Source organism: Carassius carassius, chromosome 19 (genome assembly GCF_963082965.1).
Source record: "Carassius carassius chromosome 19, fCarCar2.1, whole genome shotgun sequence".
Taxonomy (NCBI): Eukaryota; Metazoa; Chordata; class Actinopteri; order Cypriniformes; family Cyprinidae; genus Carassius; species Carassius carassius.
Genome location: NC_081773.1, coordinates 6061826 through 6085279, shown reverse-complemented (window position 1 = coordinate 6085279; position 23454 = coordinate 6061826). Strand labels below are relative to the sequence as shown.

The 23454-nt window shown below is 40.0% G+C and overlaps 1 protein-coding gene across 3 annotated transcripts in view; it reads right to left on the bottom strand.

Annotated features, from left to right (window-relative positions):
- Positions 1-11136: 11136 nt before the first annotated feature.
- The window catches only part of LOC132094937 (A-kinase anchor protein 11-like), a 38690-nt gene continuing 26372 nt past the window's right edge, over positions 11137-23454 (bottom strand). The window contains exons 7-12 of one of the 3 annotated variants that reach the window (XM_059499632.1): positions 19265-23432; positions 18965-19120; positions 17757-17843; positions 16841-16887; positions 16346-16527; positions 11137-11577 (exon numbers count right to left, since the gene is read on the bottom strand). In XM_059499632.1, the coding sequence (XP_059355615.1) occupies positions 11416-11577; positions 16346-16527; positions 16841-16887; positions 17757-17843; positions 18965-19120; positions 19265-23432 (4802 nt within the window). In that variant the 3' untranslated portion in view covers positions 11137-11415. The remainder of the gene's footprint in view (positions 11578-16345; positions 16528-16840; positions 16888-17756; positions 17844-18964; positions 19121-19264; positions 23433-23454) is intronic. The other 2 variants (XM_059499633.1, XM_059499634.1) reach the window with 2 other exon arrangements.

Below are 23454 nucleotides of genomic sequence, written 5' to 3'. Positions count from 1 at the left end.
TCATATAAACATGTGGGTGGGCAATGCTGTTGGCTTCGGAGACAGCCAATCAGATAATAGTCACAGATGATCTCGCTTTTTCATGTTTCCTTTTTTCTTTTCTTTACTTCTTTTTGCGAGAGTTCAGTCAAGAAGAGCAGGTTGCTGTAGTCGTATTGCTATCTAAAGAGATGAGGACTAGCTAACCTGGAGATGCATGTGGCTTTTACTTTCTACTTAAAGTAGACGTTTTAAATAAATCAAGGGATTTGTTATTATTAGGTTAAATATCTTTCCTCGCAACAAAGTACCACGCAAACCGCAATGAGATTAAACACACAGCTTCCTAAAACCAGTGCGATTAACTTGACAAGTGCATAATAATAAACTACTTGCACTTTAAACCCACTGTAATGGGACTGTGTTGATACAGACTATTACTTCCTGGAGTGATGTAATATTGGCTCTTGTCTGTTGTAATACTGAGACCACACAAGATTGTGGCTGTGCTCATGTGCTACCTACACAGCATTTATTTGTGTAATTCCCAGTGATCTGCCAACCTAGACAATCATTTTGGGCATCAAATGTAGTGAGCTGCCTATGCAGACACCAGTTTTCAACTTCACTGAGTTGCCTACGTATAATTTTCTGTGTAATAGCTAGATGCCTACATAGACAGCATGTACTCATGTGTTACCTACCTAGATATGGGTGTTATACCTAGTGATCTGCCTATCTAGTCAATCATTCTGGGCATCAAAGTGAGCTGCCCATCAAGTTGCCTACATAGACAACATTTTTGCTGAAATACCTATTGAGCTGTTTACCTTGTCAGAAATTTTGGTGTAATGTCTAGTTAGCTGTCCACCTAGACAGTATGGGTGTCAATTTAGACACCAGTTTTGGGAATCATGCATAGTAAGCTGCTTCTCCTCCTAGACAATTTTTGGACATCATATGTAGTGAGCTGCATACATAAACACCAGTTTTTGACATAATATTGAAATGCCTACCAAGACAGTGTGTTTTGGGTAGCATGCCAAGTGAGCTGTTTACCTAGACAACAGGTTTAGGCACCATGTCTAGTGAGCTGCTACATTTTTGGAATCATGCCTATGTGAGCCTATTTTTGGGTGTTGTACCTATTGAGCCACCCAGGTAGAGAAAAAAACAAAACCAAAACAAATTAGCTGCCTGCCTAAGGTATCACAAGTGCATTTCCAAACATCCTGTCTAAGAAGGTAGCTCACTAGATTTTGAGACACCAACAAAAAGTCCATTAATACTGCTCAAACAGATGTTTCTGCTCCTACACAATCTATACCGCATTGAACAACTGACACAAAATTCTACATTTGCAGTTAAACATTTTTACAAATAATGCCAACTTTTCAGATCAGCATTCATGATATTCCTGAAGAGAATCAATGAGTTAAAAAGAACAGAGCCTTTTGTTTTTCAAGCAATTACAAATCCCAGCAGAAAAACCTGTTTTAAAACATTTATTTTAGGCAGCTGCAGAGAAAAGGCAGTTTGCGAAAGAGAATTGATGAACATCAACAGAGTTCATGTGCTTGGCTATCCCCCATTTATCCAGCCTCCAGCGCTGAAAGCTTGTAATGCTCCACCATTATATCAGCTTTTTTCAAAACCACAATTATTACTCTGGTTGCAAACAGCACCACGCTGGAGTTTGTGTGACTTCTGCGTAACTAGTGGCTGCTCGCAGTGTTTTGGCAACGAGCATTCCTGCGGACGACGATCGGGTCACCTGCATTCCCCTTCTGAAATAAGGGCAAGGCCGGACAAGCTTGAGCACATTCCATAACCTTATGAACTTGGCTGCCCTCACAGGCACCGCTATCCCGCAGCACGCCACATTCACTCGAGAGTCATTAATATACCGTGAGAACCCTCGTTTTGCCGTGGGTTTCTCGTGCCTTAAGCCATTTTCCACAGAATGCAGGCGCTGCGGCAGGAAGGTTTGGGTGGTATTTATACCCTTTTGTTTTGCCATGTGAGCTGTTCTTGCCCAAGCCAGAAGGTAGTTGAATACGCCGAACCCAGCACTCCATCAGAATATGACAGACGGCCAAAACCAGGCAGTGTTGAGAGCAAAGCAGCCGAAACCACTGGCAGGCACTTTCCTCAGTGCTGAGCGGGCCCCGGGAGCGTATTATTAGCTCTCCTGTAAGCGTGGTACTGTACACACAGGATGAGCAAGAGCACCACGCCAGAATCCTTTCCATGTTTCGCAGACTGTGGAGTCACCGTGAGGATGTTTTTTTCTGGCTACAGACTCCATGTGGCTACGCTAAAGTGTCTCAAGCCGACCACTTTCCTTGCAGAAACTTCACAATATTTCAGCACGCAAGGAGAGGCAGGAAGTTCAATCTGAAATATTAGCATCACCGCAGAGCCTCGCTCATGGGATTTTGTATCCCATGGAACTTTTCGTTGTCCTTTTAGCCTGTGGGATTACATATTCATAGCTCTGATAGTGCTTAATAACACAGCAACAGCACTGCGGTCATTGCTCATATTAATCTGTGATCAGTGTCAGAGCTGTATATGCACAGAATTAAGAAGATACCACGTTCCAGACTTCAGAAATGGGACATGAAAGAGTGCAGTGTTGTCCTTTCCCTTCTCCGACCACATCCTGTTTGGTAAGTCATCCCAGAGCACACAAAGAACACTCGCCTCTTCCTCTTGTCTCCTTCCTTGCTCTCTCTTTTATACATCATAACAAAAGAGGTCTTGTAAAGGGCACTTTAGCTCTGCTCAATGTCTGTTTCGGTCTTCGTACTTCATGCGAAACAACCAACTTGGTGACAGATAAATTGGCATGACTGCATGTGTCTTCCATGCACACTGCACACATATTTGGCAAGAGCTCCAATACACATGGCATGCTGTATTCTAATTGGCTGGCGGAAATCAAAATCATGTTTACAAGTCCCCGTGCAACTTTAATAATAAGGAACATCAAGTCTTAAAAAAGTACTCCAAACAGTTTAGCTTGGAGATTGGTCCCCTTACATGTCGGTCAGACAGCCACTTCCTGTCCAAGTAGGCGGTTCTTGTCCATGATAAAGTGCAAAGTGGACTAGTCTTAATGTTGGTAATAAAAAAAATGTGGCTAAGCGAAGACAAGGGGGAATGTGGTTTTGACCAAGCACTGATTTGAAAACATTACTTGCAAAATAAATGTGGCAAAAATATTCAGGCATAATACATATATTCAGTTTCACTTTATGAGTAGTTTCACTAGTTGGAATACAAAGCAGATTATTAGAGCATGCGTCAATGGTTTAACAGACAAAGACTGGTGTTATGCCAGAGGAATCACTCTAGTCTAAGCTCAGTCTAGGGATTATAATGTCTAATTGCTTCTAGTATTTCTAGGAACTGTTATGAATCTTGTGCCAGCATGCGCCATGTTAAGGTTAACCATTCTGTAGGGGGAAATGGCCCACATAACCTCTTATTTTGATATGTGATCTATTGTTATGGTTAAAAGGCAGCTTATAAAAATACTTGGCTTTAATACAGTAGAGGTTTTGAAGATCTGGATGGGGTCATAGTCTACATTATACTTCTCAGTGAACATTGGGAAAAAACCCAATGTTTTATCATTTTGGAAAACTAAATGGACCATAACAAACATCTAGAAAGAGAATATTGTTTTGAAAGCCTGTGCCATAATGCACCTTGATGGTAATCGATATCACTTGCTTGGTTCCAAAACCTAGTGAAATGGCAACAGAGGCAGCATTGTAAGGCAGCATTGGTATGCTTCAATGCTAAAGGCCAAAGTAAACTTTCTCTGTTTGTATACAGTCCATGTGACGTAGGTTTCAACATCAGCACAGTCCACAGCCTGATTTTTGTATCCATAAGGACAAAAGAAATGTCCACTAGATATTACTATAAACAATATGTGTGTGGTGCACACAGATTCCCAAACTTGTGAGGTTTCAAGATGCTGACTAGGAAGGCAGCTGCCTATGTAGGCAGTAGACAGCGAAGCAGCACAATAGGTTTTGGTCCAGGGCTAATATAATTCAGGTGGTGCTTGCTGTATCACTATGGGGTGATGATTTTAAGATGAACAGTGTGGAATAGGGCAGCGGTAGACCATTACAGCTAATCTGTCAGTTAGAGGCTGCCCAGTCTCTTATTATCCCAAGATAAATTGCAACTGGCTCCTTAGTGAGCGCAAAGCCGCATTCACGACTCCGCTCAAGACCAAAACATGCAGCATGTCACCAGATTAGCACTGCCACCCTGTCTCTTCCTGCACTCCCCACAAACAGCTTCCTGCTTGTTTTTCCGTTAGTTAAGGCCTAATTTGAGTAGCCACAGCGCTGCCCATTTTAACTCTCTAAAGCTTTCCAGCTGGCAAAGAGCTCCTGTCCTACTGACCAAGGTATTACCACTGTGAAGATGGTACAACTTGTGGCTGCCGTGTAATGTGTCACTGGTTATTTACTCGAATAGTTGGAGACATGACTCATACACAGTGATTAAGAACACCCCGTTCATTAGAAAATCCCCCAAAACTAATCCGGACCGTTTCCATGTCAATATGGAGGTACATGCCAGGGACAGCTACAAGAAAGCTGAGGTCATGGAAGGGTATAGACAATTTTTTTAAATTATGACAAGTCTGACTCAGGAATGACTTTGTCAGGAGACAGGAAGCAGCAAGATCAAAGCACCGACATTATGATATGTCAGGTTGATTTAAGCCCGGTGAGTACGGCAGCTCTAGGTTTCACCCACATGTGATTAATGTGTTTTCAGTTACTTGAATAAAAACATGTTCAACCATGGGAAACACTGAGTCCTCTCCTCAGCAGCAAGGGGTCACTTTCTCATGCAAAGCCACAGTAAACACTGACATTTTGAAATCACTCAGCTGCTCTTCAAGTGAATGAGGGGTCTTGAAGACCTCTTGAAGCTGACGCTCTCCCACTATGGTAAACAGGGCCAACCTCACTAGCTTAGGGGTGCATGAAAGCCCTGTACCACCTACCCCAGATTTCAGTTTCAGCCCACAAACACAAAAGAAACCACTGCCATGTGTGTCGTCGTGTTGTCTGAGACGTCCTGGTTACGGCCACTCGATACTCCTTGCTGTGAGGTAAAACAATGGCCTGTGGTCACGAATGGAAATTAACTGCTAATAGATTCAGAGAAATTGGCACAGGGCATTATCTTACAGCCATCCTTCCAAGTCACCAACTCCCGGCCACTCCTTTTAATGAAAGGTGCTGGGATCCGACCCTATTGTGATGGTCAAATGTCATCTAGTTCATGTTCTAAAAGGTTGAAACAAATAGGGTGGTTGTTGGAATCTCTTCAAAACGTTGCTATCTATCTTTCCTGCCAACCTTTATCTAATATGAGGACGCCATTGCACTGGCGTGACCTTATTGAACTGTGGCAGCTATTGTATTTATGTCCAAATGAAATGTAGTGTGCCATGAGAAATAGCTTTTATGAGTGTTTATACCCTTTATGAATAGAGGAAATGAATCTGAAAGACTTTCTACTCCCAGCTGTCATCAGAACTTCGGCGATAAATCATGGCAGCTTGACCATCGCATTGGACTGTGTGCTAATTATTGTGAGTCAGTGCCTAGCCAAATGCGATTTGTCATAATCTATTAAGAAAACATACATCTGGTGCTGTACTGATGCAAACTGAATGAGTTCCAACCCTGTGGTTAAACAACGTTTTATTTTCAACAAAACATTCATTAAGTCTCTTTTATTGAGGAGACAAAATAGAAAGCAGTGAGGATGAGGTAGGTGGAGATTATTTACCATATGTCATGAATTTCAGAGCCGCTTCTCCTCCACAATGGATTCACCCAGCAACACAGTTTTTGTGTTAGGGCTGGGAAGGAAGTGATATCATTCCCTGAATCATGGCAGACCCAAAGGGGGGATTCCAGTCTAAGACTAAGCCTGTCTGATGTCAGACCACACCAGTTGGGATGTGAGGCCAACCTAATAAAGTCAATGGGTTTCTGCTTGTGTTGGCTGAGGGCTGCTGAGAGCCACCTTGTGTAATGGTGCGAGGGTTGGGTGTGGATGATGGCACAGAGGGCTTTAATCAGTACGTTAATGGACAATACATTGAATCTGCTCTATTGTAAGACTTGCTGCCATTTGGAATTCTTACGCCAGCATGTCATTACAAAGCCTGAAATTACTGTGAACCTCATCGCCATTTAACAAACACCAAATCTGTTGTTCCAGCCCTGGAGGACAGCACATTTTTCAGCTTTAGTTACAGTAAGGAGTAGCTGCAAGGGGTGAAAACAATATTTGACAACTTTCATTTAAACGGATTTTATGACACTTTTTTTCCCCCATTCCTCTAGTGTTTTCTGAGTTGTTACTGACCTTTTTCCTCCTCCTCACTGACCCTAAAAATTAAATGGTCCAGTTTTTGCTGCTACTATGCAAACGCCATTCACATGCTGACGGAAATGCAGCTCCACTTTACTTGCAAGCTGTGGCCCGTGGGTTTCTTTCAACTGATCTGTACTATAATGATCTGCTTATAATTCTTTTAACACGTTTTTGCATTCCACTGCGCTGCTTGTCAGGTGTGCAAGATGGACTTGTTTGACCTTCGCACCTATTGTACATTTCAAGACTTTTTCCGCATCCCAAGCATGACAGTTTTTATGCATGTATGTCAAGTGTGAGTGATTAAGCACTTCATGTTCTCAAGTTAACATTCTGGCAAGTTCAAGTTCTCCCAAAATTATGTACAAACATTTTAAACAAAATGTTCTTCAGTTATCTTTTCTTTAATAATCCTCTCAAAACGTTAACACACTTTATAATCTATTCACACATTTTTGTTGGATATCTGTTTAACTTTTTTTTTAAAATGCAACTACTTTTCAATGTTCTCTGAAAATCTCTATAATGTTTGCAAAATTATCAAATTTAATGTTTCTTTAATAGTAATGCATGACCAAGACAAAATTAGGGCATTCTGAATGTTCAAAGAATGAACTTTTGCACGTTTAGTCTCAATGACAAGTTGATCACAACTAATTATAATATTTTACATATATATGTAAGATATTATAATTAGTTGTGATCAACGGTTATTAGAAATGACAGGAAGACTTTGCTTCTACCACAGTGTGCTGTATGAAAGCTCTATTCTGGGAGCATGTGTAACAATGACATTTCAGCAGAAATGCACAGGAAGTTGACACCATTATGTATACAGTACACAGACCATAAAAGAGTAAGTTCTGACATCTGAAGCTTGCTGTAATATGGGATGACATGTCTTTGCAGTTTAGTTCAAATTATTGCTCTTTTTATAGAGGAGGTCATAGGCTAAAGATATGTTTCCATGGCACAACAACATCTTTTATCTCAAATATTTGAGTTGGAGATGTTGGGAGAGTGTAGAGTAAATAAGCAGACGTCACAATTCAAATGAAAAAGCTTTATTACCCACAGCTTTTTACAGTGTACAGGTGTAGTGCATTAAGCTTAAATGTGTAAACTAATCAGCAACTTCACTTGGGGGGATGGTGCGGTGGGGGGTGGGGGGTGGGGGGGGGGCAAGTAGTGTTTTCACCATTGCAACTTATACTTACATAAATTATTAAATATCTTATTTGGCAATATTATACAAATTATACTATGAGACAGGATGGAGGAACACTGCACAAGTAACAAAATATTCATCTGTTTAGTATGGAGTGTATTCTGCATTATACATGTAGCCTTACTTTTAACACAAAATAGCAACAAATTATTTGTGAAATGTACACACAAATTAGGGGAATAAGAACACAAGGGCAGAACATCTACAGCATTAATGTTTACAATAACTGCAAGAGCACAGATGCATATACAATCCCACTGAAAATGAGGCAGCGCTGATGGTCACGGCGTGCTTGTGCCAACTCCTTCTCAAATCTACTCAAGCGTCAATGTTCGTCTGTGGATTTAGCTTTCGTCGCTTCTCCCACATTATGATTAAGGTGATACTGCTCTCATATGAAAATGTCTGACACAGTGTATGGCAGGTTTTAAAACACTTCAAAAGAATGTAAACAAATACTGTTTGAGTGCAGATCCAAACATATTTGGCAGCGCTGATGTTACACAACAGCATGAATACAGAAATGCTTTTTTTTTTTTTTTTTTTGTAGCAGGTCATGTGAGCATATTTAAGCATGAGCGGATTTAAACCATGCACAAGATCATGAATCAGCACTGAAGAGTACATCCATCGTAAAGAGAAGTACATGAAGCATGGGCTGAAAGGGCGTCATGCGTTTTACAGGAAAGAAAGCACAAGATACAACAAACTTCACAACTATGATTGCTTCAAAAAAAATTCTCTTATCATCGAATCACACTGTAACAGTATCTGAGTGAAACAAATCTCAGAAGCTTCATTAATATAACACTTAAAGGAACAGACGACCTAAACGTCTGTCATTATTTACTCGCTCTCATTGCTGTTCCAAACATATATCCAGTTTTTCCCTCAGTAATTCTTACATTTTTGATGAATCTTAAATGTAATCGCTACACTATATAACAAGCTCATACAAAAAAAAAAAAAACTAAAACAAAAAACAGTTACATGGTAGCTCATTTCCACCACTGAATAAAAATATACAAAAAGGTAATTGCCAAAGTCAATTCTGACTTTATATCACACAAGTGTTATTTACACACGAGTTTAGTCAGAATTGTAATATAAACTTGCAATTTTCCCCTTCAAAATTTTATAACTCACAATTGCAAGTTTATATCTCACAATTCAGAATTATGAGGTAAAAACACGCAATTCTGAGTATATCTCGCAATAATTACTTTTTTTTATAACTAGCAATTTCGAGTTTATGTCTTACAATTCTGGCTTAATATCTCAGAATTACAGGTTTACATCTCACAATTCTGATAAATCTTGAAAAAAAAAAAAAAAAAAAGTCAAAAAAGTTTTATTCAGTGGTGGAAACAGGCTTCAATATATAAGATTTCTGTAGCCATATAATATATTTAGTTTTTCTTTATCATTCACTTAGCCAAAGCAGATTTCATTAATTCAACGATATGTGTATGTAATAACCAAACTTTATGAAAAATATTTTAAATGTTGGATGGCTAGGTCATTTCAATTTCGATACAAAAACTACTGCAAGAAAACTTTAACATTTACGAATACTGCACATGAGTTGTATTGACTAATTTTTTTTTTTTTAGAGCCTGTCAGGAGTGTTCCAATATAAAAAGCATACATACAGATTCACACCGCCATGAGAGCAAGCAAACAAATGATTTTCCTCTAAGCACAAAAATGCAGTGAGAAAACACTTTCAATACAGGACACTGGTCCCTTAGGGCTTGATAAGTTAGTCAATCTATAGTTTATGCTTGGTTATAACAAGTGTTTTTTTGAAATCTAAACAAAGATATAGGGAATGGCCTGTCTGACAATTCCTCCGTAAAGTGCAATATTCAGTGTAGTGCACACTAAAGGTCAGGTAGTGAGTAAGAGGTTTACATGGAAGAGACTGTAGAGACGGTGACTAGTTCAGATATACCCACTGCAGATGTGTCCTCTTTTAGCAATGCACTACCAGTGCGTCACAGTAACTTCCAATGAGTGGACAACACCAGGAGGAAATTAGAAAAAAAACTCCCCTGTAGGTAAGGTTCAATAGCTGACTGCTGGTTTCCTTATTTGGCAAAGGGGTTTGCATGTTTAGCAGCTTTTTAAGCTAAGTTAAATAGTATGTTTTTGTTTTTCCTGTAAATTGGCAACCAAAGACCCTTCACTTTGTAGTGAACTAAAACTTGTTTATTCTGTATGGGAGTTAGATCATATGGAGTATTATTGCAGCATATGTTGTAAACAACTCCATTAAATTTTACCCTCTAAAATAGTTGATTGATTTTCCACTATTATGAATAGCTAATCACACTGAAATAACTGTATGATTCACAAAATTTACTACTTGTTGATGAATTCTTTCAACAGTAACTATGTTTAATTACCAGTGAAATTATATGTTTTAACCGTCACGCCTGGTATCCAAGTATTTTTGCCAAAAATGTGCTGAAACAGGGTTGTTTGTTATAATTACCAAGTGATTCTCCTTTCGACAAGTGCAAACATCACCGTAAAGGAAAGGTATGGAGATGACATAAGCTTTCCTGCAGCCATGGGGATTCCCTAACAAGAAACCAACTCATAAAACCCATCCGTCTTTTGTTTTTTGGCAGGGTGTGAAAGCAAAACGCGGGTAGGCATCAGTGTTGGTGTGCCAAAAGCGTGATATGCAGTCTAATTATGGCGTTATTTCCCTGTCAAATGTCGAGAGCGCATAATTGTAGCGCGAAAGTACATTAATATATGTATATATGTATATATAGGTGTGTGTGTGTGTGTGTGTGTGTGTGTAAAGACCTCTAACACAGCTTGCTCTATTCTTTTTTTTTATTCTATCGGTTTTCTTTTTATTTATTATATTATTTAAAAGCCCATGCTTTGTGTATTGTGTTAACCTGACTGAGACTTGTTATAGCACTTATTTCATTGCTCTTTTTGTTTTTGATTGCTTCCACTGTCCTCATTTGTAAGTCGCTTTGGATAAAAGCGTCTGCTAAATGAGTAAATGTAATGTTCCATGTGCGGTTCAATATCAACCAATAAGATTCCATGTACAATGTCGCGTTTTCATTGGTCAGTCGTTGAAGCCTATTTCTGATTGGTTGTTGCCATTTTGACAGCGTTTATGCCAAGAGCAAAGAGAAAGAAATCGAAGAGAAGAGTGCTTGGCCATGCGCGAACACACGGGACGCAGTCTAAGCACATACATGCTTACTTTAAGCGAAGAGGAGAGATTCGCGATTGCACTGAACACGTTTTAAAGTGCAGGCATACTCTCTGAGCGAGCCCAGAGCCCAGCGAGCCCCATTCTTACAAGAGCAACGTGTATCTGAGAGCGCGCGCGAGATTCGCGCTCCACACATTATATTCCGCGCATGAGCAGAGAGATTCACGCTCGCGCATTATATTAATGTACTTTCACGCTACAATTATGCGCTCTCGACATTTGACAGGGAATTAACGCCATATCTAATCTTAAAGAAAACAATGTGATGATAAAAAGAGAGGTGAAAGCAAGCAAAAGATACTCTCGGTCACGGCATGCAATACACACACTTGAACGAATGGCTCTTAGATTACTTCAGTTGTTTCTATGGTGCCCCCTGGGTGGCCACAGGTGCACAAGCAATACACAACACATTAACACATTCCACTGGCTATGCCTCTAGGTTTGGCAGATACATTGCAGATCACTGTAAAGTGACAGGAAACTTCATTGTTTAACTGCTGACGGGTGTCAGTGTGATGGTGATTTACGCTTGCTCCAGAAGCCACTGGAAGAGGCTCTTGTGGCTGTTCCTTGTGTCCCCGACCTCTTCCTCAGAGCGACGTTCTTCAAAGTATCTCAGAAGAGCCTGCAGGAGGTCGCCAACCCTGAACTCTCTCTCCCTCAGACTCTGCGCCACGGCCGGCAGCTGGAGCCAGAGAAAAAATAAAATAAATTAAGCTACAGTTTTGGATCTCAAACATCCTGATAGACACTGCTAGAGTTGGGTGATAGAGCTAAAACAGGAACAGAAATTCTAAGGTATTTTATTAAAATATGATTCATTATATATTACTAAACACACACACACACTTCTCAATAAATTAGAATGTCGAGGAAAAGTTCAATTATTTCAGTAATTCAACTAAAATTGTGAAACTCATGTAAATAAATTCAATGCACACAGACTGAAGTAGTCTAAGTCTTTGGTTCTTTTAATTGTGATGATTTTGGCTCACATTTAGCAAAAACCCACCAACTCACAATCTCAACAAATTAGAATATGATGACATGCCAATCAGCTAATCAACTCAAAACACCTTCAAAGGTTTCCTGAGTTTTTAAAATGGTCTCTGACAATCATTGACACCCTTCACAAGGGGTGTAAGTCACAAAAATTAATTGCCAAGAAGCTGGCTGTTCACAGAGTGCTGTATCCAAGCATGTTAACAAAGTTGAGTGGAACGAAAAAGTGTGGAAGAAAAAGATGCACAACCAACTGAGAGAACCGCAGTCTTATGAAGATTGTCAAGCAAAATGGATTCAAGAATTTTAGAGTACTTCACAAGGAATGGACTGAGGCTGTGGTCAAGGCATTAAGAGCCACCATACACAGAAGTGTCTAGGAATTTGGCTACAGTTGTCGTATTCCTCTTGATAAGCCACTCCTGTACAACAGACAACGTCAGAGGCATCTTACCTGGGCTGAACAGAAGAAGAACTGGACTGTTGCCCACTGGTCCAAAGTCTTTTTTTCAGATGAGAGCAAGTTTTGTATTTAATTTGGAAACCAAGGACCTAGAGTCTGGAGGAAGGGTGGAGAATCTCATAGCCCAAGTTGCTTGAAGTCCAGAGTTAAGTTTCCTCAGTCTGTGATGATTTGGGGTGCAAAGTCATCTGCTGGTGTTGGCCCATTGTGTTTTTTGAAAACCAAAGTCACTGCACACGTTTACCAAAAAATCTTGGAGCACTTCATGCTTCCTTCTGCTGAACAGCTTTTTGAAGATGCTGATTTCATTTTCCAGCAGGACTTGGCACCTACCCACACTGCCAAAAGCACCAAAAGTTGGTTAAATGTCCATGGGTTGTTGTGCTTAACTGGCCAGCAAACTCACCAGACCTGAACCACAGAGAGAATCTATGGGCTAATGTCAAGAGGAAAATAAGAAACAAGAGACCAAACAATGCAGATGAGCTGAAGGCCACTTTCAAAGAAACCCGGGCTTCAATACCACCTCAGCAGTGCCACAAACTGATCACCTCCATGCCACGTCGAATTGAGGCAGTAATCAAAGTAGGGCTGTAGCTATCGAATATTTTCGTAATCGAGTATTCTACAAAAAATTCCATCGATTAATCGACTAATCGGATATAATTTGTTTTTGCTTAATTAAAGTGCAATATTAATAATGCAAAAGAAAATAAGACTCCTGGGTCTCTTAAAATGAACAACTAAGTTCCCTTTTTTAGAAAAAAAATATTTTTATTTTTTAAATGCATAGAATGCAATGCATACATCAAAAATAAACATTTAATTATTACCCATTGTTTCTCTGTCTGTACTTGTACTGTGAACAATGACAATAAAGTTGACAGATGAATTAAGTGCATTTAAGTGCCATTCAGTTGGGGTTTTAAATAAAGCATTTTCTGAGATAAACATTAAACACATAAAACATTAATTTAATTTATCTTTTAATTATTGAAAATTAACTTAACTTTTTGGTAAACAAAGGGGATTTACTAATAAAAATAAAACATGGAAGAAATGTTGTGTGATTTAAATCTTAAAAAAAAAATTATGTTTGATTTTTTTTTTTTTTTAGTAGTAGGCTATGTACATTCTGCAGAACAATAGTCTTTAACCGGACTTGTATTTTGACGGGTTGGCGTACGTTCTGTGTATGTGATGTGACGCTAGTTTTACTCAAATCAAACGGTCAAATGCTCATGAAGTGACTGTCAGAGCAGTTCTGGAGATGTTGTTCATGTGTTCACATCCTTATTTAGTGAGACAGCAGACGCTGAAATTACCTCGAGCGTCACTGCTCCATTCATTAACAGAGACACACAGAACATGCAGGATTCATATTTAAATAGTCTGTTCCGGCTTAATATTTACAGATATTAGTCTTTATCGTGATTTGATGTAAGTGCAATGACCTATTTTTGATTAATTCATTCAAAATTTGGCAAATTCCGTGTCATTCCGCGATAAACTGTAAATTCCGTTTTTATGACTGGATTCCGCGATTCCCTCCGCGTTTTCTGCATCGCGGAAATAACAGGGCCCTAGTTGTGGTATGTTAGCTCTATCTTGCAATGGACACACGCCACGGCGTTCTCTTTACGTTTGCCCGTGCCCTAAAATCAAAACACTGCTGACTCTTTGCAGTATGCGATTTTGGACGCAGCGCTTGTGTCTCCTTCCACTTTGTGGGTGACGTAAACGCGTTGTGTCACATTAAAAAAATCATTGCGAAAGAACCTGATGTGAGATTTAAAATAAATTAAAAGAGGCTTCGAGGCAGAGGAATTTGCCTCGATCATTTTTTGTAATCCGAGTTACTCGAGGAATTGTTTCAGCCTTAAATCAAAGCAAAAGGAGCCCCTACCAAGTATTGAGTACATGTACAGTCAATGAACATACTTTACAGAATGTGGGTTTTTGTTAAATGTGAGCCAAAATCATCACAATTAAAATGACCAAAGATTTAAACTACTTCGGTCTGTGTGCACTGAATTTAATACACGAGTTTCACAATTTGAGTTGAATTATTGAAAAAAATGAACTTTTCCTCGACATTCTAATTTATTGAGAAGCACCTGTGTGTGTGTGTATTAGGGCTGTAGCTATCGAATATTTTCGTAATCGAGTATTCTACCAAAAATTCCATCGATTAATCGAGTAATTGGATAAAATGTGTTTTTGCTTAATTAAAGTGCAATATTAATTATGCAAGAGGAAATAAGACTCCTGGGTCTCTTAAAATGAACAACTAAGTTTCCTTTTTTAGAAAAAAACATATTTTTACTTTTTAAATGCATAGAATGCAATGCATACATCAAAAATATTTAATTATTACCCATTGTTTCTCTGTCTGTACTTGTACTGTGAACAATGACAAAGTTGACAGATGAATTAAGTGCTTTTAAGTGCTATTCAGTTGGGGTTTTAAATAAAGCATTGTCTGAGATAAACATTAAACACATAAAACATTAATTTAATTTATCTTTTAATTATTGACAATTAAGCAAATCTAACTTTTTGGTAAACAAAGGGGATTTACTATTAAAAATAAAACATGGAAGAAATGTTGTGTGATTAAACCTTAAAAAAAATAATGTTTGATTTTTTTTTTGTTGTAGTAGGCTATGTACATTCTGCTGAACAATAGTCTTTAACCGGACTTTTATTTTGACGGGTTGACGTACCTTTACAGTTCTGTGTATGTGATGTGACGCTAGTTTTACTCAAATCAAACGGTCAAATGCTCATGAAGTGACTGTCAGAGCAGTTCTGGAGATGTTGTTCACGTGTAAATGTATTATTTAGTGAGACAGCAGACGCTGAAATCACTGCGAGCGTCACACATGCTTCAGTGTGTGTAAATAAAGGAAGACGCGCTTCTGCTCCATTCATTAACAGAGATACGCAGAACATGCAGGATTCATAAATAGACTGTTCCGGCTTAATATTTACAGATATTAGTCCATATCGTGATTTGATGTAAGTGCAATGACCTATTTTTGATTAATTCATTCCAAATTTGGCAAATTCCGTGCCATTCCGTGTTAAACTTGTAAAAATCAGTTTTTATGACTGGATTCAGCGATTCCCTCAGTGTTTTCTGCATCGCGGAAATCATAGGGCCCTAGTTGTGGTATGCCAGCTCTATCTTGCAATGGACACACGCCACGACGTTCTCTTTACGTTTGCACGCGCCCTCAAATCAAAACACTGCTGACTCCTTGCAGTATGAAGTTAGATTTTTCTCTTATGCTCACCAAGGCTGTATTTAAACAAAACTACAATAATACAAGCATTGTGAAATATTACTACCATTTATAAAAACTTTTTTGTATCTGAATATATATAAAAAAGTTGTTTTTATGAAATTATGATATTTACAGTATTAATTTTATTATTGCAAATATATAGTAAATATTAATAAATATATTTCCAAATCCCTGAAAAAAAAAAAAAAAATATTGTAAACCTTATATACTTTTGGGGTTGCAATATACTGCACTTTATAATTTCATAAGTGAATAACTATGTTAAAACTTTTAGGGGTATGTTACATCATCAGATTACTTTGAGTACTAATAATGCATTATTTTTTAATTAGCAAGAAATATCGGAGCTGCTTTTTTAAATAAGTAACACCAGTTACATAGTTTTTTGAAAAGGTGTGGACAGTTATTTTTGCGACTCGCCTTATTGAATGTGCATTTGTAGGAGTTTTCCTTTCAATCAGTAAATTTATGGGAGAAGAGTATTAAATAAATCATTTAGGCAATGGACTGCTCTTGCTAGATTGTGCTGGTCATTATGGAAATGAGAAGTTGTGTCTGTGTTCTTTAATGTGCTCATTGTCAGTAAATCATAATTTTCCCCTCCTGTCTGTGCTTTTATGGAATTGTGCTCTAACAATAATTTGCAGTTTAGTAAAACTGGCCCCAAGTGTTCTCACCTGCTGTAGCTCCTGGGCTGAGAACTGGCTTAGCTGCATTAAAGACAGATCAGCGATAGAGGCAGCAATCCACTGGAGCACAGCCGTCAACTGGGGGTCCTCAGCTCGACCCTGGATATCTGTACTGACCACAAGAAGAGCTCTTTCTGCTGGCCCATGGTCCCTCTCCACTCGCACCACTCCTGCCCGGAGAAAACACATGAACTTCAGCAAACCAGTTCCCACGCTCTCTCTGTTAACTAGGCCAGCCCCAGAACTCTGCTTGAGCTCATCTGTTGACCCACATGGAGCCGGTCTGACAGTTAGACAACTAGGAATGTGGATAAATAGTCTTGTGGATTTGACAGGTGCTCGGCCAAGTAAGACCACTTTAAATGAGTGGCAGCACAAAAATAAGGGCTGAAATTAGTCTAACAGTTGAGGTCTAACAACAGACCACAGAATAAACACTAGCGCGGAACAAAAATACAAAGAACAGATATAGTTTTCATTTACCGCCTGAATCCTCTTTGGCCTCAGCTTCCTTCTCTTCAGTGCCGTCACTGTAAGGTGAAAAATATTACAGGTGTAAGACTTCTGTCTCAGTGACAGATGGAAGAGAAAGACACCAAAAACCACATGCAGAAGAGAGTGACAGGAGCTCCCAGCTTCCCATTACTAACATAAATATGGCATAAACTGCAGCAGAGCTGGTTTATGACTTGGCCATGCGAACACATATTGATGCAATACTTTTTAAATGTATTTTTATTTTATTATTGGCAGATGAATCAGCACTATATCATAAACAGTTGTTGCCCATCTCTGATTTGGATCGCCATTTTCTAGTGCAGGTTTAAATTAAATTGTTTGCAAGAATATTCTATATATGATTCTATAACTGTTTGTGTTTGTGAAAAAGGAAACAAGGACACAGCAAGTGCAAAATATTAAATTATAATGCTTCTTCAAATATTATGTTTATGTGTCTGATGTATGCTATTATAAAGAAAACTCTGTAGCTTTTGTATCAAGTGAGTCATGATATACTCTAATGCACATGATTCATGTTGTGGACCTGAACTCGCATAGGATTTAGAGGCTGGGACATCCTTTTTCACTCGAACAGGAAGCATGCAATAAAGACAGATTGTTCATTCTTTCGAAAATACATCACAACACACTAGTGAAGTCAATGACCCAACATCACCCCCACCCCCCGACACTTCCGACTCCCACATCTCTACCAACACATACACAAACATCCAATTGACTAATTCCATCCTCTGGATGAAGAAACAAAGCAAAGGTTTGTTTCTAATAGGTGATATCAGATACGTTTTCAGCACTTGCTGATAAAACGTTGCATGACATCATGCAGTAATTAGAGCAGCCTACGCTGGCTATGCTGTGCCTCTTTCCATAGACCAACCTGTCTGATGGAGAGAAGGACAAATGCTCTTCATAAACCTCGCCTTCTAAACCCAGACTGCTCCAGCTACTGCTGTTTCCATTACTGCTGGGGGAGAGAAAAAGAAGAAACACTACAAAATCATTTCAAAGTAAATCAAGATAACCTTCTAGAAGCTTTTTTTGTACACAAGATTTGATCTTGATATTAATATATTTGATTAAAACATCTGTATTAACACTCTCATAGTCATTAATAGTATTGATGAGACAAGAATAGAAATAACAGCCAAATCACATATATTTCTAACAATGCTTAAATGTTAACTGAACAATAAAGCAGTTGAAGGCATTAAAAAAACTGTCAACTATCATCTATATTTGGATTAATGATTGGTTACTCAGAAACACTGCCTCAAGCTAACAACCACACCTTTTATAAATATTTTGATAGATATTCATGGTATCATGGATTGTTCAAAACAAAAATTGCTCATACAGTCTAACTTTTAGTGTCTTGGGAGATATTAAATTGTTGACAGAAAATGCTTCCATTGAGACGCTGGAGCCAAAAACACTACAAAACAATGCCTGCCTTTGAAAGACAAGACTGTGTGACTCAGCCATCATGTTTTGAAGCCAAAGACAATTACGGTACATTTTTCTGAGAAGGAAAACAATATCCTTAAATGCTCATCTGGAAAAGGCCCTAGGTGTTCCTCAGCAATTTTGGAAAATGGTGAGAAAATCAGCATCTTTGGCTTCAAAGAAAGTGTAAAATGGTTTGTATATAAAAGAAAGAAAAAGAACAATAAACGTTCTTCAGCTATAATGAGTCATGCAGTATGTTCTCCTACTCCAAAACCTAAACTGATAAAAGTCAGACTAAACATGTGAATACAGTCAAAATACCTCCGCTGAAAACCAAACACGCCTGCAAATGGTATGAAAAAATGCACTAAAGGGCTACTATACATCTTAGAGATCTGACACTGACAATATACTTCACAATTTCAGCCTGAGCTCTTCTATAGCACAATAGACTATAGGGTCATTGTAAATCCATTAATTCCTCTGCTAATTCACCAAATTGTACTTTTCAGCCACATGCTTGTGAAAGGTGCACAAGAAAAGAAAGCAGAGTGAACTTGAGTGTGGTAGTCGACCAGCAATAGTTAATTTCAAGTTTAAATGAGCTGTGCATTGCTTGTAAGTGTGGTGGGACTTCACCTGTCACTAAGATGGTGAAAGCTGCTGCTCTCATCTGGGTGGTCTTCTTCAAAACTCAGATTGGACCAACTACCAAGACTGTCATCACCAACGCTCAAACTGAGCTGCTGACTCACCGTTGACTCCGTCACATTGACGCCTTCTCTTCTGGAGGTACTGAAACGGACAAAGACATCACTCATGATAAGCCAATTTAAAAAAAGTTTCAAAATCTAGGAAATCCACATATTGTGAGTAACTGATGAGCAATTTTAAGTGATAGTCTGTATGCATGATTCTGTGCAAGCTGTGTCACTGTACCCAAGATTGACGGTTTGGCAGACGTTGGACAATGCAGATGTCATAATCTCTGTGGTGAGACTTTCTGCAAAGCTTGCGCCATCATGACCGATCCCACTGTCTGCATTCAGACTGGTGCAGCTCAGTTCCTTTTTGGCTTTCTCAATGGCACTGGACACCATTTCTTCAGCAAAAGCAGCTCTCTTTTCCAAATCAATGTGTATTCTAGGAATTTCCAGCACAGTCACTGCATCTGATTCTTGTTGCCTTCTTATTTTCACTCCCTGGAAACCATGACGGCCATCTCTACTGCAAAACAGGCAGTCTCGACCTTGGCAGTATCGACAAGCTTCATATGCCTCAGCCAGCTTTTCTGTGAAGGAATTGCGATCAAGTGCCCTCCTGTCTCCCGCTGCCTGAACACATGCCGGTCCCAGCGTCATTTCCAATGTGTCATTGACAATTTTCCTGGCATAATGTTCAATGACTTGTATTACACCATTGTCTCTTTTGTCATCATTCAAGCTGCTGGTACTATGGTAGAGCCTGTTAGATTCTGTATAAGGTAGAAGAGAGCATGAAAATTTATTTTTTATAAGATTTTCTGGCATATCCTCAACAGTGGATTTCCTATAGAGGCAAGAATCAGTGAGCGATTTTGGCAGTCTAACAGAGCTCATTCTCAGCTTTCTCGTAACATCACATGTGATGTTGTAGGCCAGCGACTCTGCAAAGTTCACAAGTTCTACATATTCATTACTGCTCATGTCTTGACCGTCTTGACAAGCACATGGCAGGGATTCACAAGACGATCCATCTTTTCCATCAATGAGTGAAGCATGGGATGACTTGGATGTGGTAAACTGGGAAACATCAGGACTACGATCACTGTGCAAACGCCTAGAGGAATGAAGTCTCAAAGGAGATATTTGCTTTATTTTTCGTGCCGCATAAGCCAGGCCAGATTTAATAGATCGATATGCCAAGCGAGTGGCGTACTGATCTAATATAAGCTCTCGGTTGCCCCCCTCTTTCTTGAGCACCTTAATAAGGTATCCCGCATATTCGTCAGTGACACTCTCGCAACTTGGATACTCCGATGACATCCCACTTGAATTGCCACTCACTTGGACATCACCAGGCCACTGACAAGTCAAACTTCCCAAAAGGCTCTCTCCACTCTGATGTTTGTCTGCAGAGTTTACAGATCCTCTTTTTAGCATTTTATGATGACAGTGGCTTGAACTCATCATCTTCTTGACATCATTGATGACTTCTCCAGCCACTTCTCCAGCATATGTCCACAAGGAATTTAAAGTCTGCTCAGAGAACTGTGCACTATGCAAGGCGACACTGCCTTTGCTTTCATCACCCACCAGCTTCTTCACCTCTCCAAAGCTTAGCGTGTCCATCTCAGTGGCCATTGAAACAATGTGGCATGCCAAACGCTCTGCATAATGGAGCGCTCTCCTCTCGATCATTCTGCTCCTGATGTTGGGGCTCAGCTCTGCCTGGCAGTTTCCAGAGTGAGGACCATCTTCCTGGTCTTCCTCCTCATCTTCATTGCTGCCAGCTTCTTCAGAGAGAGACCTAATGAGTTTCACTATAAAATCGGCCTTGTCTGAAACCAAACCTTCTTCTTTGGTGTCGGCGGCAGGGGGGTAATAAGGGGTGGGTGGAGGAGTCGCAGGAAAAAATTCTTTTGCGAGCGTACCTTTGAGCTTCTTGGAGAACTGTCTGACCTGTTTCTCACTGTACTCGTCCGATGGCTGCTGAGGACTTGAGGGTGGAGTGCTAGGGATTTCAGTCGATTTTGTCCCAGAGTTACTGCTTGAAAAATCACCTGCACTGACTTTTCTACCTCCACATGAGGCAACTTCAAAAGTGGGCACTTCCAATGTGTCCATTTTCACGACAGAACGGACCTCTGGGGTGAGCTTGGAGACTGGACATATACTTCCGGAGGATGGGTCACAAGAGCCCTTTGACACCAAGTGAAAGGGAACCTGAGAGGGAGTCGATGCATCGTGTGATTTAACAATTCCATGGCTTGGAGTGGATATGCGAGCTGCTATAGTTTTGCTTAAAAAGTCTGCACAATCCTCCACTTTCTTCTTCACTTTTGTCGAAGAATGCATCAGATCAAATGCCTCCCCTACTATAGTGTCCACCATATTCCCAGAGAAGTTTTGAAAAGTCTTTCCAATCGAAGGTTTGGTGGAATCCTTTTCAACGGATGGACTGCCAAGAACTTCCTCACCACTGGCATCCTGGATTCTTGCAGGACCTGGTGATGACTCAGTCTGAGTTGCTTCAGAGGAATCTGAGGTTGAGGAACCCACTTCCACTTGGCAACAAATGGTTCTTTTAGGACTGGTCTGACATATGTGACCAATACTGGATTTATTCTGAGAAGTTTCACATGGGTGATGCACATGGGATATGACCTTGCCAGCCACTGGAACTGGAACACAACTGGCCATACCAGACACACAATACAAGGCTTTCTTCACTGTGCAACCATCCTGCTCTTGATTTGCAGCCTCTGCGACAGCCTGAGATCCAAGATGGCTTGTCTGCGCACTGCAGGTTTTTGTGATGAGAGAACTATCTTCAGCACTCACATAGCAAATGTTGTCTACTGACACACTGATAGCTGCCTGTGTAGTGAAAGTCACATCAGCTTGTGATAGCTCTATAAAAGCCTCTTGGAGAACAGACTCCGACAGGTCAGAGGCATAGGATGAAACCACTTCTTCCTCTTGCTCAAACGACCAGTCACTTGGTGTGAGTGGAGTTGAGGGATGTGAAAACTGGCAAACCTCCATAAGACCTTCAAACACTAACTCCTCAGCCAGATCTGCAGCAAATCGTGTGACGGTGTTGTTGAAAATCTGCTTTTTCACAAAAAGGAACTCCAGAAGGGCTCCAGAAATGGCTTCTCCTACTAGGAAACTGGCAAGACCGTTTATGGCACGCTCTTTTAACACATATGCATGGCGCATACCTATCTCATGAAAGGCCATTTGAAATACTGAAGAAGTCAGTCTTGCAGCCAAATGGCAAAGTGTAGTGGTACAGGAGGACACACCTTTCTGCAAGTCTCTTAAGGCACTTCCAAGGCTCATTTCAACCAAGTCTGTAGCAAACTTCTGAATCCCATCCTTAAGAGACTGTGATTGAGATTTGGTAATGGTGACTGTCTCCTGGATGTCTGAAAGCTTCATTAGATGCCCATTAGTGTTTTTGAACTCCTTATGACACACACAGCTCAAGTTCTTATTAATGTTAAAATCAACAGGGGAGGAGTACCCACAGACCGATCCAAGTATTTCTTTTGACAGGTTGTTGGCAAAATCAGAGTACGTTTTGTACAGCGAGCAAAGGTCCTGTGGTTTATGTAATTCTGAGCCATCTCCATCTGTCTTCCAAAAATACTCTAAGGAGCCTCCTTCTCCCAGTGGGCTAAATGCAGATGAACAAACTGGACTGAAAAGCGGCCCGCTTTCCTCGCAGGGAGTCCTCACAGGCCATTGGGAATCTGGCGAATCAGAATGAATACCGTACAGTGATCCTGGTTTAAGTGGAGTTGGTTTCTTGACATTGGCTGGAAGAGTCCTATGATCAAACTTATGAGGGTTCATTGCTGTGGTCGAACACCCCCTTGATATAAATTTACAACCAGAGTTGTCAACAAGCTTCTTTGTTCGGCCAGGGAGGGGCTGTTCTTTAAGGACCTTGATGTTGGAATCAAAAGACTGGTCTAGTTCATCAAATTGATCAAAGCTGTCAAAAAATTCACTGACTTCTGAGTCAGAATCTTCTACTCCATCCTTTAAAACGGGGATCTTGGGAATGTCAAGTTTTGCTTTAAGACTCTTCTGATATCCAACTTCATCCAGGAATATAATAGGGCTGGGACTTGAGCAGTCTGACTCATCTGACTCTGTGAGGTATGTGGAAGTAGTGTGTCCCTTTGGAAGACTGCTAAGTGCATACGAGCTCCCTGAACTTGCAGGCCATGTTGTTGACTTCAGGACAGTTTCTGACACTTTTGCAGCAGCCTTTTCCTTGCGCACTGACTTCCTCGGTATGGAACTTATAATAATGCGAGATCCAGATAATTCTCTTAAATGAGAGGGGACAGTCTGGGATGCCACATCCCTTTGGCTCCTCTGACTATGGCCACCTGCAAGATCAGAGAACAGTTC